Consider the following 18,787-nt stretch of genomic DNA (forward strand, 5'->3'; position numbering starts at 1 on the left):
TAATCAAAGCATACTGTAGATTCACACACCACATCAAGCATCAAAATAAACTATTTCTTAATGTATGACCTTGGCATCATAGAGCTGCTGCAGGCGTCCTTTTTCCTGGGCCAGCGTGTTTCCCCGCCGGGCCTGCTTGTCTACTTCTGTTGTGGCCTCCCGTAGCTTCTTCTCCAGCTGTTCCTTCTCCCTCCGCAGGTCCAGCGCTTCCTTTTCACCTCGAACATACTTCATCACCATTGTCTCCTTCTCCTGACGTGCCTCCTCACATTTCTTATTGGCCTGGGACGAGAAAACATACATGTAAACACATGGACACGCACTGTTTATGGATCATGTGAGATCTGAAACCTTAAAAGTCTGGGTAATGGCACAAATATTAGTGGTTGACCGATATATTGCCAAGGCCGGTATATCAGCCGATATTTGGCATTCTTAATTATCGGCATCGGCCGAGAAGTTTTTCTGTTTGGCTCATGTGTCTTTTATTTTGACAGCGTGTGGGACTTTAATTTTGTCAGCGCGAGCGTCAGATCTCCCATTCTCCTCAAATAAATTATTAGACAGAGCTGTAAAAGGAAGTAAACAGACTTACCAGATTAATGAGTGCACTGGTTACACTGTTTACTTCCTTTTTATTCATAATTTTAACAGTTTCATATTTGTGAAAAATACTTTAACAGGATAAAATCTGTTTTATTTTTATCAAGTTCTATGATCAATTTTCTATTTCTATTTATTAAATATTATGTAAAATTGTAATGCATGTTTTTACTATCTATAAATGAATCGGATTTATAATCAGACATTGGCCAACCTTCTCTCTAAGATATTGGCATCAGCATCAGCCATAAAAAAAATCTATATTGGTCGACCACTACCAAATATACACTAACTATGATAACTTCTATGATTTATCATAGTTGATGTTTCCAAAGGCAGTGAAAGAGCAAAAGAGAGGCCCTCACAGTCACACTTGACTGAGGAGTTTACATGAGAGAGAGAGCTGTTTGAAAAAGTCCTGCCAAACCAAACACAACTCTCTTTCCATATCTTGTGCAAATTTTTTATTACGTTAGTTCTCAATATCTGAATGCTGGACTTCACATTTAGCTGCCGTTGAGTGGGATTAAAAAAGGATACCGATACAAACGGAAACCCAGCACCTGACATCCTCTAGATGGAAGCAGAATACAAAATGCACAACGACCCTCCTTCAGTTTGTGCAAACATGATATCACTGTAAGACTGATGTGATTTCATTTTAAAGATGCTTAGACACAGAAAACTGTTTAGATATATTTAAGAGGGTTCTTATGCAGGAAGGGATTTGTTTGGACTGTCTCCATGGCGATGACCTCTCACCTGTTCAAGCCTATAGGCAATCTCCCTCTGCATCTGCTGGATGGCATTCTTAGCAGCCTGATCCTGGTGAACCAGTTTGTCTTTAGAGTCTTTTAGTTCCTTCATAAGTTCCTCCACCCGGCTTTCAAACTGGTAAAACAAGAGAGACAGTCAGTTAAAATGTCATGACTGCAGTAACCATAAACATATTCATCATAACAATAACAGAGGCAGCGCTGACAGACAGTTGACAGATCAAAGTTTACACGGCCAGTGAGTGCAATATGACTAAATATACACTGGTGGTCAAAAGTTTGAAATCATTAAGATGATCCTTCAGAAATCATTCTTATATGCTGATTTGGTGCTCAAAAACCTTTCTAATAATCAATGTTTCCACAGAAATACTAAGCAGCAAAATCTGTTTTCAACATTGATACTAATAAGATTTATTATTAATGATTGAGCACCAATAACAATTGATAATAATCTAGCACTAAATTAGCATATCATGAATCTAAAGGATCATGTGACTGAAGATTGGAGTAAAGGCTGCTGAAAATTCAGCTTTACCATCACAGGAATAAATTAGGCTACATTTTAAAAGATAATCGAATAGAAATCAGTTATTTGAAAATGCAATAATATTTCACAACATTACTGTATGTTTGATCAAACAGGTTTAGCCTTGAATTGAGCAGAAGAGACTTCTTTCAAAAACAATAAAAAATCGTAACTATTACAATCTTTTGACCATCAGTGTAACATGGCTTCTCCATTTAAATGTCAAGTTCCGGACTGCTTATGAAAATATATTCAAATTAATATTGGAATAAGCGACTGAAAGGCTCCATTCAGGGTTTCGAGAAATAAATGCTTCTCTTTCTGACAACCACATGTTAAGTTTTCACAGTGCTGCTATTGAATGAAAAGGAAAGAGACAGGCAAGGTTTCATTCAGAGGAAGCGACTGTCTGTGCGCCTATGTGGAGAAACCATGACAACAAAACACGCACAATCGTTTCACGTCATTACTGCAACACTTAATTACGGCTTCTCGACCTGTCCCCTCCAGGCCGCTCTATTTGATCTGTGTTATTACCCTCTATGACATGGGGCTCTTTCAGATTGAACTGAACTACAGACGTCTTTTAGCCTGGAGTCTCTCTCAAACAAACCCGCTTTTCCAGTATCAGATGAAAGCTCTTCAGCAAACAAGTGTTCTCTAATCAGTGCAAACTGGACAGTCATGGTTGTCCATCCAGATCCTGAAGATGTATTTAAATAACAAATAATGCCATTGAGCACAACATACCAAAAATCTGGATAAGCTGGAAATGAAATTTTAACATGAGTGCATGGATATACACCACAGTTTAAAAGTTGGGAGTCAGTAAGATTTATTTTTAAAGAAATCAATACTTTAATTTAATAAGGGTGCATTACATTTATCTAAAGAGACAGTAAAGACATTTGTAACATTACAAAAGTGTGCTATTTCAAATAAAAGCTGTTCTTTTGAACTTTCTATCCATCCAAGAATCCTGAAAAAAGTATCACATTTTACACAAAAATATTAAGCAACACAAGTGTTTTCAACATTGATAATAAATAAGAATACAATGCTTGTATTGTGTATAATTTTTCTAATTCCCGCAGGTTTCACGCTCACACCAAAAGAGCGCGCACCACTGATCTATATAAGTGGAGCGCAATAACCGCCTCTTAAACAGCTTGTGAGTTGCATGTACCAAATGAGTGGCTTAGTTACTGCATTTAAATAGTCCAATACATACAAAATTATGTCAAAATGCCCATCTTGGCGAGTATTCAGCTAAACACAGTAAGTCTTGAAACCCAATCAGTTGAGAAAGATAACTCAACTTTGTGTAACAGTATACTGGATCAGTGCAGTAGCTCTTAAAGCGACAGTTCCTGCTGCTGTCTGTCATGTTAATAAAAGAACAAAAGACAAAGAGAAAATCACTCTCTGCTCTTGACTGAATAGCTTTTGTAACTAATTGTAAATTAATCTACATTTAATTTTTGCAATGAAAAATATCCAGTGTTATTTTACCTGAAGATACTGTATGTGTGTATACCCACCTGAAAAACTTAAAGCCGTGTTTATTTCATCTCTCTTTATTCTATTGCATTTATTTGTACTGTTGTTTGAAATTTGTTTATTTGTTCTTATTTTATAACTGTCTTTTTACTTGTTTTTTATGAAAAAATTTTGCATTGAAGAAAACTTTTTTTTGCTGTCAATTTCTTTGAAAGAAAATCGGAATCTGTATCGGCAGGTCTCACAAAAAAAAAAAAAAAAAAATTGCAATCGGTGCATTTCTAGTTGAATTGTGTACATTTTAACTCATCCTTGTATTCCAATAGTTGGACACACTGAGAGCCAGGTTATCCAAAAAAACAACAAATAAAGACACACACACTCATAACACATAACACAACATATGGTTGCCATTACCTTCTTAATGGTGCAATGATGCTGTTTCTCCGTCTCCATCCTCTTCTTCAGCTCATCCCTCATGTTGTCTTTCTCGGAGCAGATGCCCAGAATCAGCTCCTGATGTTTCTTATTCTCATCAAGTAACCTGAAAAACAGTTACCAGCTGTCACTACCAATGTTAGCACATTGTAATACACTGGAGCTGCTGTACCGTGAAATAATGCTTCTTCCGTTGTGTCCATCTGTCATTTCATTGAGAAGCATATTTTTACCAGCTAAACTGGTGATCTAAACCATATCAAGAACAACAATTAATTGTTTTCGATAAAGTATCAGGCACCAATGTGTCATAACGTAGAAAAGACCATGTGAGAGGGAACAGGTGTCCATGAGCATAACCTATCAGACAATATTAACAGCAGGTCGGGCAAAGCAAAGCTGTGGACTGGTTCCAATATGAGAGTCAGCCAGATGCCCTTGCAAAAATTAATAAAGGCAGAACAGGAGGGGATTTTAGAGCAGAAAGGCTCAGGTTGACCACATCATAAAATAATCAATAGCAGCACCACAACAAAATAAATCATAGTTGTGAGCCTGCAGTGTGAACTAAATGTCATGAGTTAAAAGGCAATGACCCATGAAATAAAACAAAGACAATTCTAATGCATGGTTTTCACTGGCTGGATGCAAAAGCATGTATGCCTGGCTAATACACAGACAAGGCTTAAACCTAGTCCCAGGCTAAAACGCATGTTTGTGCTGTCTTACCTGAAAGCAACTTGCACCGACATATCTTAAAATATGTCATTCACAGTGCCACTGTTTTGTCTCAAGATGCACGCCAGTAATGTTTTGCTTTTTTCTGAAGCACGATTATAAAAGCTACTTAAATGCCCTAATTGAACAAAGGTCTAATCCTGGCTTAATCTAAGCCTTGTATGTGAAACTGGGTCATGTAGTTTGATTTATAAACAAATTAATCTTAGTCAGTTCTTCCAACGAATCAGTCAAAAAGACTCACTAAATAATCATTGCTTTTAATCATCCTAACAAATCATTCGCACAAGTGCGTGTACTGAAACAACATCTGACCTTTATAATTCAATATAGTTATTCACGGTTATTCATATAAAAGTAGGCCTAGTTATAACCCACCAAAACATGGTGTTTCATAATAAATTAATTATTATTATTTTATTGTTATTATTAAAAAATAAAAAAGATATTACAAAGAGAAAAAACTGAACTAAAAAAACAACATAATTTAATAACTGTTTAATAACTTTGCACGAATATCCAAATAACATCAGTTTTAAAACACCTATAAAATCATTATAAAATATAATAAGTAATGTATTATTATTATAATTATGATAATAATAATAATAATGTCTATATACAGTGAGGAAAATAAGTATTTGAACACCCTGCTATTTTGCAAGTTCTCCCACTTGGAAATCATGGAGGGGTCTGAAATTGACATCGTAGGTGCATGTCCACTGTGAGAGACATAATCTAAAAAAAAAAAATCCAAAAATCACAATATATGATTTTTTAACTATTTATTTGTATGATACAGCTGCAAATAAGTATTTGAACACCTGTCTATCAGCTAGAATTCTGACCCTCAAAGACCTGTTAGTCTGCCTTTAAAATGTCCACCTCCACTCCATTTATTATCCTAAATTAGATGCACCTGTTTGAGGTCGTTAGCTGCATAAAGACACCTGTCCACCCCATACAATCAGTAAGAATCCAACTACTAACATGGCCAAGACCAAAGAGCTGTCCAAAGACATTAGAGACAAAATTGTACACCTCCACAAGGCTGGAAAGGGCTACGGGGAAATTGCCAAGCAGCTTGGTGAAAAAAGGTCCACTGTTGGAGCAATCATTAGAAAATGGAAGAAGCTAAACATGACTGTCAATCTCCCTCGGACTGGGGCTCCATGCAAGATCTCACCTCGTGGGGTCTCAATGATCCTAAGAAAGGTGAGAAATCAGCCCAGAACTACACGGGAGGAGCTGGTCAATGACCTGAAAAGAGCTGGGACCACCGTTTCCAAGGTTACTGTTGGTAATACACTAAGACGTCATGGTTTGAAATCATGCATGGCACGGAAGGTTCCCCTGCTTAAACCAGCACATGTCAAGGCCCGTCTTAAGTTTGCCAATGACCATTTGGATGATCCAGAGGAGTCATGGGAGAAAGTCATGTGGTCAGATGAGACCAAAATAGAACGTTTTGGTCATAATTCCACTAAACGTGTTTGGAGGAAGAAGAATGATGAGTACCATCCCAAGAACACCATCCCTACTGTGAAGCATGGGGGTGGTAGCATCATGCTTTGGGGGTGTTTTTCTGCACATGGGACAGGGCGACTGCACTGTATTAAGGAGAGGATGACCGGGGCCATGTATTGCGAGATTTTGGGGAACAACCTCCTTCCCTCAGTTAGAGCATTGAAGATGGGTCGAGGCTGGGTCTTCCAACATGACAATAACCCGAAGCACACAGCCAGGATAACCAAGGAGTGGCTCTGTAAGAAGCATATCAAGGTTCTGGCGTGGCCTAGCCAGTCTCCAGACCTAAACCCAATAGAGAATCTTTGGAGGGAGCTCAAACTCCGTGTTTCTCAGCGACAGCCCAGAAACCTGACTGATCTAGAGAAGATCTGTGTGGAGGAGTGGGCCAAACTCCCTCCTGCAGTGTGTGCAAACCTGGTGAAAAACTACAGGAAACGTTTGACCTCTGTAATTGCAAACAAAGGCTACTGTACCAAATATTAACATTGATTTTCTCAGGTGTTCAAATACTTATTTGCAGCTGTATCATACAAATAAATAGTTAAAAAATCATACATTGTGATTTCTGGATTTTTTTTTATAGATTATGTCTCTCACAGTGGACATGCACCTACGATGACAATTTCAGACCCCCCCATGATTACTAAGTGGGAGAACTTGCTAAATAGCAGGGTGTTCAAATACTTATTTTCCTCACTGTATATAATCTATTACATATATTTATTATATGAAATACAATTGCTGCAGGTGTCTTTAAAATAAAATAAAAATCTATTTTATAAAAACCTATATAAAACTTTATAAAACTAACTTCCCTTGATTATCTGACACTTTTGGCGGGCAAATGGGTACATTTTATTGCTACTCACTGACAATGAAAGAGAGTGATGAACGTGAAGAGTAATTTTCATGCAGGTAAGAAAGCCAATTTAAACTAATGATTTACAATCTCATGCTGCTATAAATCTTAACACCAACTGTGGACTATAACCTCTAGTGAGCTGATTGACATAGCTATTAATCAACAGCCTACCTCTTGATGGCTTTCTCCTGTTGGGAGTACTTGTACTGTACACACTTCTCAAATAAAGCCATGGAGTTCTGGTCCTTCTGAAGTCCATTGGGAGGATGTCCCTTTCGGATGCCCTCTGACTGACTGTTCAACAGCTCATCCTCCAGCTCATCCAGTAGAGACTCCTGAGACAGAGAGCGCTGGATCTCAGACATCAGCTTCCTGCTGCAGTCCGTGTCATATGGGTTCATGTTGGAGTTTGATTGTGAGTTTAGGGGTACTGAAACAACATCTGGCAGTTCCTCACCCTGACCAGCTGGTGTAGAAGTCAAAGGAGTTCTGTTAAGTTCTGTTGGCCCATTGAATGCTTCAAACTCTGTGGATGAAAAATCATCTGTCCCATTCAGAACAGATGGAGAAGATTCCTCTACCTCATTCTGAGTCCCACTTTCTGATTCTGGAACCACCCCTGCTGGTTCCTCAATGCCAGAACATCCGAGTTCTCCATCAAAAACAGCGGGAAGTGATTCTACAACACTGTCGTGGACAGCTAGTGGTGTCCTGGCATCATCAATGGAGGCTGTTCCACTGTCACAGCTAGTGTTCCCATCACCCTGTGCTTGTTCTCCAAGTCCATCCTCTTGCTTAACCTCTGTGTGACCTTCTCTGTCCACACTACCTGAAAGAGTACCATCCAGCTCAAGACTGTCCAGCTCAGTGTCTTCATCCTGTTCTTTTAAAACAGGTTCACCCTCATTGCTGAGGACATAGCTTGACCCTTCCGGAACCATGTTGACCTCTGAACTTTGTGAGGGGTCAGAGGCAGGGGTCAGTTCGTTCTGACAATCCAACGGCTCCATGATCTCCTTCAGCTGCTGGCACTGGAAAACAAACCACACACAAGTGACTCACATGTACGTGAAACTTTTATGATCAACAATAAGAAGCTACCATAAAACATCTTTATCAAGGGATCACCAGGTCAAATAAAGCAGACACATCAATATGACTATTTTACATTATCAGATTTCCGTCTATCACCAGGAAATTAGGATGTTGTGTAGCCAACAATTTTTGTGCAAAAACTCTCACAGTCGTCACACCTGCTGTCATGATACTGCCATTAATAGTGTATGGCCAAACCCACACATTTCCATGATTGAGGTGTGGTCCTTCATTTGAAAATAAGGACACGGCTCTCCTTCCACCCGGAGGCAGTTTTGTAATGCCAGTATTGTGAAACTAAGATGGCCCGCCTTTCTCACGCCCAATTTGCCTGATACGTCATTGTATTAGGATTCAGTGGCTTCCTGCATTCCCAGCTAAATGCCTATAGATGACACTGGAGCGCACAAAAGAAAATATTTGGCATTGAGGAAAAAGACAGTGATTCACACTAAATGAGTGAAACTAGGTCAGAAACCCATCCAGCAGGATAATCAAGAATGTGTTACAAACAATATTAGGATGCGTCTTACAATATACAGGGCTATTTTGAGAGCTTACTGTGAGAGTTAACTTGTGTGCGAGAGAGAGAGAGGAATGGACCTTAACCCAAACACCTTGAGCTCACATGAAGTTTATTTTTAATCTTGTATTGCAGGTTACAATGGCTCTATCATTTCTTTAAAAAAGAAAAGAAAAAAACTGTCCGTTTAAAAAAAATTCATAATAATTTCTCTTAGCTTCTTTAACTCTGGGAATGTTTCTACAGTTGGGAAATGCAATAGGCTAGACCCATTTTTAAACCGTCAAAACCTTTTCGATAGTCTGTCAGTGTTTTTCAAAAAAGGCTAAATGACGGAAAATACTGTTTAATATAAACTATGTAACATATTACAAAATGTATTACCACAAAATATATCCAAAAGCTTTGTCAGTGGATAATACACAATTTCTGTTTGAGAAACAAGACTTGTCTGTTGTAGGACATGATGTGCAACATGCCAATAACTCAACTTTAAAAGGTCACCAGCTTCTCATGCCTCTCTCAAAGCAGACATTCATAACTGTCAACTAGCACCAAACTGAAATGTTTGATATTTCAAACTCACAGACATTCAGTAAACATACTTTAAAAAAGGTGTTAAATGGATGCTATACGACTTCAATACACTTTTTGGTGAGAACTTTCAGTAGAAAAACATTTAGACTCACATTGAAAAGTTAAGCAATTTCCTACCAACTTCCTTTTTTCCTCTTTCTTATCTGTGTTTGAAATGTCTTTGTTTCTTTATCTTCAGTCTCACACATCATCATGTTAGTGCATTTCTTCTGTAATTCTACAGGGGAGGATGGACAGTGCTCAGCCCACAAAACCAACCAATGACACATTTTCTCGCACCAAACAAGTTATTTTATCTATAAACAGCATTAAAAGAGGAATAATAGTAAATAAAAGCAGTAATGATGATTATATTATTAATTTTGAGGCGAGTGACAGATGCTGCTGTTTCCACACAGGTGCAGTTAGCTTTAGCACACCGGCTAACCTTTCCAAATATATCCCATTCTACGTGTTAATCAGAAAACAACTGCTTTGTCCACACGAATCAAAAGAGATACGGTGTTAATGTAACTAATTATAGAATGGTCAATTATTTAAACACCTACAATACAAAAATACACATATGTAATTGTGAATTGTGTGTGTGCTAATCTAGACCTTCATAACATTCTCAGGCTGAGCATACGAGTTTTAACCGCTATATTTAATTATAACAAGAATTTTAGCTTGCTATGATGATATGACAAGAGTGTATTTATTAATCTTGTAGATTATAAGTATATAACAACAGTATATCAGCCAGCTGCCACTGAGTTCACCAAATGACTTAGCTTTCAAGCTAATTAAATCAACATTCGCTTTTGCAGTTGGGATCTGGATATTTTGGTTTAAAATATGTGACTTACCGGTTATGTTAAATCCATTTAAAATGCCATACATCAGCTGTAGTGATAAATGGTGAGAGTCAAGTCCGTATAAGTGATCTCCTCCCGAGGTGACACATCAACAATATGGCCACTGAACGCACTGATAGCGAAGAATTGCGAACACCAAGATGGCCAGCGTTAACGTTAACTAGAACGCAGGATCAAATCCCGCCAACAGGGGGAGCCAAGTCGCCCAAATGACTTTCTTGAGAGTTTCTGAAAGACCACATGAATTTCATTTCAATTTATTTGATCCGAGGGGGTGTTAAAATACTTATATTGGTAAGAAACGTACTGTCAAAAAATTTAAATACGCGTTCCTGTCATAGTATGTTCTATTGTAATCTAAACCAAACGGTAAAGACCGGAAGTCATGTAGCCTATGGTTTAAAGAAGGCCCCCTCTTCTAGGTTTACTTTGTTTTTGTTGTCAATGTAGCGTAGCGTTTGTTAAATTTCATGGTATTTATAAAGTAATTTTTTTTATACAACTATAGTTTATGTTTTATAATATTAGGCCTATAATAAATATGATAATGCATAGAGAAAGTTAACAGCACATTGTTTGGGCAGGATGTGGAATATTACGTTTTTAAATAAGCTATAGAAAATAAAATTTGACATTTTTGTCCAATTAATCAAAGAAATAATTATCAAATTGAATTATCAGTTTATCAAATGTTGCAGCCATAATAACTTCTGAGTACATACTGTGTAAAATAAATGCATCCAATTTTAATGTCTTTAAAATGTATTGTAGGTTATATGTTTATTGGCCAACGACCACCTTCATAAAGTTAACAGGGTAGGACAGTTCTACAGTTTAATTTGACATTACAAGGCATATGCTTAAAGTCATGAAACTCCAAGGTGCTTCTTTGAAAGAGAATTTAATTCTGATATGTGTAAAATAAAATATCCACTGTTCATTTATTACTTACTAACACAAAATCATGGTAACAGACTTGGCATTTTTAGATTGTCTGACAAACATTACAAAAATTAGAAAGTAATTAACAATGAGAGATTTTAACTTGTCTTTGTCCACTTATTGAAAGAATGATTATGTAATTATGAAAAAAATGAAAAAGTATATAAATATAAACATATGGAAACATAAACATATGGAATTGCATTTGGGTGGAGGCCTATATAAAATAATCTGTGTTGGTTTCTGCATCCAGGGCCGATATGTCGCTTTGGATAAAGGCCTCTGTAAATGTTCCAGGCTGTCCTAATCAGGGAAAACCTTGAAAAACACAGAACCCAATTAGTCAGATCAGTTGTACTTTGTCCTACTTTTTCAAGAGAGTGTCACGCATCGTGACTTCTAAATGTAGTGGCTCACCTCCTTGGACTGATTTGCACCGAGTTTAAAACGACAGCAGATAATGTCAACAAAATACCCAATCAATCTGTGAAGCAGGTCTGTGTCAAGAAGAAGAAAAGTCTATGAATGTTTGGCTATGATTTGTCATGCTGCTGCTGCTCATGTTCACAAAAGTCCTTGCATGCTCACATTAATAATACATTTTGTGTGCTTGATAATATGTTGGATAATACTGAAAACGACTTTACAATAAAAAATAAAATCTATAACTTGCCTTAAACAATAAAAACATTTACTGTAATTGATTTAGACTTATATTTAGATTGTATAGTGTGTGAAAGTTACCTGAAGTTGAAAAGATTCCCCCAACGATGCCACACAATCTCACAAGAAACACAGAGAGAGGCATATGCTCCTCGCTCACCCTCACCATTAATGGACTCAGTTTATACTTAACAAAGATCCCAGATACACCATGGCTGCCTTTCTCGTGCACTACAACCCGCTCCTGTATGACAGGGCAACATGATCAACAGCAACACACACTTTCACACAGATACACATGCATGCACAGGGCACATATATAACCTACCCTTTCTGTAACAGAAAACTGGTGCATGTCCACTGAAACATCTGATGTGTGCAGCTTGGTGGGAACAATTGTGATAAAATACTGATACAGCATCTTTTCTGAAAACACAGATTAAGAACAACTGCTGGAACTGTACTGCATTTAGAAAGAGGCATTCTCTAATTATTTACATCTACATTTAAATGTATTTGCATACATCATGTCTCTGACTCTATATGCTGTGCTGTGAGTTGTATTTGACAAACATTGAACTATAAGAAAAAGACATACGCTCTAATGTAATTTTTTCCGTGCCATCAAGGGGATTGATGTGTCCAGGAACATCGTTTCCAAAAGACAAATAATCTATTCGATGTGAGAAGTTATATACTGCTGGAAAAATGAGAGATAATTATGAATATAGGGATTGCAAAGTGTGAGCCCTCCATCTAGAGGATCTCTAAAGAATTACATGAATTTTCAATTTGAAGGTATGACATTTCTTTAAAAATTGACAACCACATAATTGAAATAAAGACTGTTAAAAAATGGCACAATATTTCTCTAAAACGATTACAATGATATTTTGATGAGTAAGTAACTGTAAGTAAAACGTACCTTCGTTTTTGATTAATGAAGAAAAATGGGCATGACCTTTGATAGTTTCAATTGGTCTGAGGACAGAATCAACAAATAATTTCATGCAGAAGACATGTTTAGAAAAGCAGCAGAATTTCTGTTGCTGAAAGTGTATACTTACTTGCCTAGTGTGATATGGAAGTTCCCTGCCACTTTACTGACATAGATTTGTCCATGTATCCTACATGCATTCTGGGATTCGGATTCAGAATCATTTCTGTGCAAAGAAAAAAAAATAGAAACAGTGCATGATTAATTCATTTTTTATAAGGGAAAAGCTTAAGATCCATCATGTTAAATGAAATCCTGAATACAATTTAATGTAATGTCTTTCTGTTATGTGGATTTAAATAATACCAAGGTTGTTTGCCTAAAATATGTTTACATATCATTGCATCAGCATGTACTTTATTGCATCAGCACTGGACTTAATATTTTTGCAATTAATTAAGCAGAAGTACCCTGGAACTGGGTCAGAAAAGTATCCTTTCAACGCTGATTTAAAGAGTACGTCTTGAAGTGAACGCTCTTCCCTCAGTTGGTTTTGAATCTGCTGTAATATCCTTAGATACAATAATCAGAGATGAAGACTTATAATGCACACACATGTCTGGACAACTGTGCATTTAAGTGATAACTGACAAACATTGTACATACTGATTCCACATTTGTCTCTTTGGAGAGGGCTCGAAGCTAACCTGAAAAACAAAATCACAAAACAGTTGCTATTAACAGTTAATGAAATCTGAAATGCAGTGGATGGTTTGCAGTTACTTACAGGATCATATTTAAGTTCCTTTGATGCAATGACAGTGCCAGCAATATCCAACACATCTGCACCCACCTCTAGACAAGAATATGGTTTTAAAACCTTAGATACGTTGATTGATTCAGAATAATGAATACAGTCTGGGCATAAAACGTTTTGAAAAACAATTCCAGTGCATCTTACTTTCACATTTCATGGCAACTGTGATGTCAATTTTTATCTTCAATTTACTGCCAAAAATCAAAAACAACAACAAAACAAAGTTAGGTCAGGTTCTATAATTTTTTTATATATGTATTAGAAAAATCTCAATAAATATATAACTGTAAACATGCAAAAAAATACACACCTGGTAAAATCTGTGTCTACTTCGTAGTCATATTTCATCCATGAGTCCTGGTACACAAGGTACTCTGATATGGCCAGAAGTGCCATGAGGATGAAAACAATCAGTGACACTGGAGAAGACAACCAAGAAGTCCTAATCAGAAACAGGTAACATTACAGGTAACAACTACTGTAATATTCAAACAGCAAATGTAAGAATTCACCTGTGCCTCCAAAAGCTGATTTTTCAACATAGCTCTCTGAAACTTTAGGAAAGGCGTCTAGTTCTTTCACTAATTCGATAGTGTTTTTTCTTTTCAGTCTTTTCATTGTAGTGATGTCAGTAGTCCTGTACCTGCAAAAACATGACTTTATGAATAGGGTAAAGAGTTTAACTAAGATATCACCATATTTCCCAAGGTGATTTATCACAGTATACAATTGTTTTGTACAACAGGTTTTCTAAAATGCTATAGCCTGATTTCACAGACAGGGCTTAGATTAGGATTAGGCCTTAGTTAAATTAGCACATTTAAGTAGAATTTATACACGTGCCTTAGATAAAAAAAACAAATAAAAAAAAAACATTACTGGCGTGCATCTTGAGACAGAACAATGGTACTGGCATTTTAAGATATGTCAGTGAAAGTTGCTTTCAGGTAAAACAGCTCAAACATGTATTTTAGGATTCGGTTTAAGCCACGTCTGTGAAACTGGGGATTTTTGTTTTAATATGCAAATGAGGCATTGTCCAATTAAATATTCACTAATTTATAAAAATGTCCAAAACAGAAATCTGAACATTGGATAAAGTCAAGTTCAAAATTCTTGTTTCATTTTATGACATTAGAGTTAAAGGTTTTTACAGATTGAATGGGGATTTTGGGTATTTCATTATCACTCCATTAACAGACAGAAAAATAATTTTAGGAATAACGCGTTATATGTTAGATTCCTCTGTATAATCCTTCAAAATATAAATATAATACAACTGGAAAGTTTGGTGTATGTAAGTGCTACTGAATAGACTTCTGGCTCAGTTCATGAGAAAAAAACTCATTTCGAGAAAACAACCTTTATTAAAGATCTGCTGTACTTGAAATCACTTTTACCCCCGGTTTCACAGACAAGGCTTAAGCCTCAGACTAAAATGCATGTTTGAGCAGTTTTAACTAAAAGCAACTTGCCCTGACATATCTTAAAATATGTCAGTGCCATTGATTTGTCTCAAGATGCACACCAGTAATGTTCTTTTTTCTAAGGCACATTTATAAAAACTATTTAAATGCCCTGGCTTAAACTAAGCCCTGTCTGTGAAACCGGGCCATAGTGCCTGTCTTTCTAACTTACAGCACAAAAGCAAACAGTTAAATAGGATCATTCTTCCTGTTCACTGTGCTATATTTGACTTAATTTCAACACAATCAACTCTAAAAATCAAACTGACATTAAGTCACAACAACACTGACGCAAATGTAGATTAAATCTATGTCTTACCTTTTCCCTAAACACCTTTAAAACCAGGCTTTAAACACTTTCCAATGGGACCGTCCATTTACTTCCATCCAAATATGCTGTTTTGCAACGACTGCCGCATAGTGGAACAGCTGGTTTTTCCGGCTAAACAAAAAAGCACATGGTTTCCACAGAACTGAAATACCCTAGCCTGATACATCCCTTGTTATGTTATTATGCTGTGTAAACTGACATAGGTTTTGTAATATCATGGCATAAGCTTTAGCCAGAAACCTAGCAATTCAATGACAGTAATATATTTTGACCAATTTTGTTTTTTAATTTTTTAACCCCTTAGCTGTCACCCCCCTTTTTGAGAATGGACATTAAAATGCACTATTCAAGCTTAAATGGTTGTAATTCAAGAATGCTTTGGAGTATAGACCTAAGTTTGGTCTTGTTTTAAAGGTAAAAAATAGCAGATTATTGCTGAAGTGAAAGCACTTCAAAAAATTAAAGTATGAAAAAGTTATGGAAGTTTAAATTTACATTAAATCAAATATAATTTATTTAATATTTTTATTTTATATAAAATATATATTTTACAAAATATGTTTTACAAAAAAATTACTATAAAATCAAAGCCAAATATCTAACCAAGTTGTGTTCCAAATTTGAAGTTGATATCACAAAAAATGAAGTTCCCATGAGATTTTGTTTAGGCGTATTACCAAAAATAGCCACCGGGTGTCATTGAATTCCATTGAATTTTACTGTATGCATTCTACCATAACAAATTAATAAATTTCTGTCCAAATATCACTTCTGTCACAAAATATGGAACCTTGAGACTCAGACCTTTCTGACAATATGTGTTTTGTCAAGATTAGAAAATATTTTGATCATAAATTATGAAACATAAGGATGCCCAAAAGGGGAGGAGCCTGATAAAATAATTTAGAGTACCGTTTCTATGGTAACACAATGTCCAATTTCAAAACAGTTTTCACAGGATGAATTCTGAGATCATAAGCTTTCAAATGATACCTAATTTATGATAACTAATAAAATATGTAATATAATAAAAAAAAGCGATAAAAAAATATAATACAATATTTTAGAGGATAATATATATATTATACTTTTTAGAAGATAATATTATTTTATAATTTTTTATTGACAAATACTAGATTATATATTTTCTAATGAAATTTTAGCATAAAAACCAACATATCAATTATTAAAAGTGTGTGCGTCAACTTTTTGTGACGAAGGTCAGAACTCCTGTTATTACGTAGATTTTTTGAGGTGCACTCTTGTCATAAATTCATATATTTCTGTTCCTACATAATTTATAACAAAAAAACAGTCCTAAATATCTATTTAGGAGTCTTAGAACTTTCCAACGATATATAGTTTGTCATAATTAGATTAGGATTAAATAGTAATATAGGGAAGTAAAGTTAGGCGTCCCGTATACGGGACGGTGACAGTTAAGGGGTTAAATAATGTATTCACAAGCACACATGCTTTAATCACAAACATAACACATGGGAGAAACACAGAAAAAACTAAACACAACCACATCCAACATAAGCGAGAACAAAGAACCAGGTGAAATAAAGGCTTAAATACACAGGGCAAACAAAGGGAGCTAAATGAAACAGGTGAAACTAATCAGAAACAAACGGTCACACACTGACTATGGGCTGCATCTCAAAAATTAGGCAGCTGACTTGTTGCCTCGCTGCCTTATAGGCAACAACTCTGCAGGCAGTGTTTGCACAAGAAAGTACCTTACGAAACTGATTTTGGGCAGACTTCTGAGGCAGCGTAACAATTTAATGATCTACAGCAAAACAGAGAGAGCTTTGGTGAGAACTAAACAAATATTTAATTACTACAGTAGTAATTTCTCGCTAGAAATGACATTAGAAGTGGAAAACGTTGGTCAAAAACATACATTTACACACAAATTGGTCAGCAACCACAACTTTCAAACACCATCTTTATTTTTCTTGATCAACTGTCTGTCACTGAATAGAACGCAGGGATATCAAAAGCAGTGACGGATACATTTTCTGCTTCCTTCAAAAATCGATCAGATGAAGGTATCTCAGTAGACAGGAATTGAAGCTATTGGATTCTGACCAGATTCTGACGTGCCTTGATGCCTTCACCTTGGAATGAGTCATCCAAAGGCAGCATGTTAAAGTTTTTGGATGCACCCTAAAGCCAACTTACAATGACAGGGAACAGGAACAGAACAGAACCAACCCAAACCAAAACACAATGATATGTATGTGACAGTAAGTGGAAACTTAATTTTGTTCCCCCAGTTCAGATATTCATTTTATCAATATATTTAAACAGTGAAGGCGGGAGAAGAACAGCAAAACAAATAAGACTCTTTACAGCATTCAATCTTTATGTATTTTTACAATTTAATTTATTTTAATTTATTTTTAATAAATTAATTTTTAAAATGTAAACGCATATTTTATATTGAACTTCTACTTTGAATTTCATTCTAATAAAATTACTTTTTATCTTAATCCACCATGTAACGTTATATTACTGTAACTGTTTTTTTTCTTCTCGTGTCTATATCTGAAAATTGTAATGTAGATTTTGCCTTTAAATAAAGCATCCCTACAAAATATGTTACGTTGCATTTACTTTATATGCTGCTAGTCAATGTGAAAAGCAGAAGGCTCATCAATCACGTGAAGTCCTTAGGTCGCAGAGGTCGTTCAATTGCGCATGCGCATAAAATCCCTAAAGCACGAGGTGGTGTCAAGGGTAAGAACATCTCTATCTTTCATCTCTGCAACTGCAATAATACATTTGTGAAAGTTGTTACGTACTTGTATTTATTAAATATGCACTTATTAAGTTGTCTTACCTAACATGTATAACAAGGGGAAGGGTATACTTAAATAGAAAACTTGCCCTGTCGATTAATCTAGCAGGCCACGTGTAAACCGCTCTGCGTCATTCTCAGAATCAACACTGACATTATTATTATATTCATTACACAGGGTTTTGCAGTTAGTTCAGGGAATATCAGTTCAATTCAATTTTATTGAAAAGGAAAGTATTATCAGCATGTATTCAAGGCCTGAAACCACCTTTTTGCACACCTGCTGATGCACAGGCAAAAAAAAAAAAAAAAAAGGAAATTGTTTTTGCTAAAACAGGCAGTTCTGACACCAACCTTTTAGATACCAGTTAAAATGCGCAATTTTCAGGTACAGAAATGTAATAAAGTGATCAAATGTGAAATAACACTGCATTGTCGTATAAATTAAACCTAACCGGTATAAAAGTTACAATAGGCAAGTCAAGAGCAGTGAGTGAGGGATTTTGTTGGAATGTTACTTTTGTTGTTTGAGTAAAATTAAGGACGTGAATAGTTGTCACTTCAAGAGCAGTACTGATGCTTTTTCCTTATATTCACTTAAGCCATGACTATGCTTGCAGCTTACGACGATTCTCGACATCACGGGCTTTTTCAAGCTCAAGAAGTGAAAAAAGCTCAATTCAATATTCGCGCGCTGTGTGAGACGCGGGGATCTTGGCGCGCGCTTCGGATGTTTGCGCACAGATAACTTTCCAAACAGCGAGTAATGCGAAT

General features: G+C 36.1%; 2 protein-coding genes across 7 annotated transcripts in view; both read right to left on the reverse strand.

Moving 5' to 3' along the window:
- Positions 1 to 10,172, reverse strand: part of ccdc186 (coiled-coil domain-containing protein 186) — a 32,082-nt gene extending 21,910 nt beyond the window's left edge. For 3 of the 5 annotated variants that reach the window (XR_014609054.1, XM_084135767.1, XM_084135764.1), the window contains exons 1-5: positions 10,040 to 10,172; positions 7,148 to 8,007; positions 3,826 to 3,952; positions 1,366 to 1,494; positions 70 to 282 (exon numbers count right to left, since the gene is read on the reverse strand). Coding sequence is in view for 4 of the 5 variants with exons in the window: in XM_084135767.1 (XP_083991893.1) it covers positions 70 to 282; positions 1,366 to 1,494; positions 3,826 to 3,952; positions 7,148 to 7,986 (1,308 nt within the window). In the remaining variant the exon portion in view is untranslated. Of the gene's footprint in view, positions 1 to 69; positions 283 to 1,365; positions 1,495 to 3,825; positions 3,953 to 7,147; positions 8,008 to 9,283; positions 9,392 to 10,039 lie in introns of those variants that run through there. The other 2 variants (XM_084135766.1, XM_084135765.1) reach the window with 2 other exon arrangements.
- A 599-nt stretch (positions 10,173 to 10,771) lies between these two features.
- Positions 10,772 to 15,300, reverse strand: LOC311096326 (endoplasmic reticulum-Golgi intermediate compartment protein 2). Of its 2 annotated transcripts, none has more exons than XM_084135390.1 (14): positions 15,193 to 15,290; positions 13,920 to 14,050; positions 13,718 to 13,826; positions 13,552 to 13,598; positions 13,378 to 13,445; positions 13,257 to 13,297; positions 13,061 to 13,162; positions 12,721 to 12,816; positions 12,579 to 12,634; positions 12,252 to 12,350; positions 11,982 to 12,079; positions 11,735 to 11,897; positions 11,408 to 11,487; positions 10,772 to 11,308 (listed from the first exon to the last, which is right to left on the reverse strand). In XM_084135390.1, exons 2-14 carry the CDS (start codon positions 14,023 to 14,025, stop codon positions 11,294 to 11,296), a joined length of 1,080 nt encoding a protein of 359 aa, XP_083991516.1. In that variant the 5' UTR covers positions 14,026 to 14,050; positions 15,193 to 15,290; the 3' UTR covers positions 10,772 to 11,293. The 2 variants fall into 2 exon arrangements, with proteins under 2 accessions (XP_083991516.1, XP_083991515.1); XM_084135389.1 differs by having other exon boundaries at positions 10,797 to 11,308; positions 12,252 to 12,353; positions 15,193 to 15,300.
- Positions 15,301 to 18,787: the final 3,487 nt, after the last annotated feature.

This window comes from Abramis brama (assembly GCF_963993115.1).
Source record: "Abramis brama genome assembly, chromosome: 14".
Lineage (NCBI taxonomy): Eukaryota > Metazoa > Chordata > Actinopteri > Cypriniformes > Leuciscidae > Abramis > Abramis brama.

What these genes read in the sequence shown, in the direction of transcription:
- LOC311096326 (XM_084135389.1), bottom strand. Translation starts at nt 14,025, where the DNA reads ATGAAAAGACTGAAAAGAAAAAACACTATCGAATTAGTGAAAGAACTA. An exon ending in AGTTGCCATGAAATGTGAAA is followed by an intron (nt 13,446 to 13,551) that starts GTAAGATGCACT and finishes ATTCTTGTCTAG; the next exon opens with AGGTGGGTGCAGATGTGTTG. An exon ending in AGGAACTTAAATATGATCCT is followed by an intron (nt 13,298 to 13,377) that starts GTAAGTAACTGC and finishes TTTGTTTTTCAG; the next exon opens with GTTAGCTTCGAGCCCTCTCC.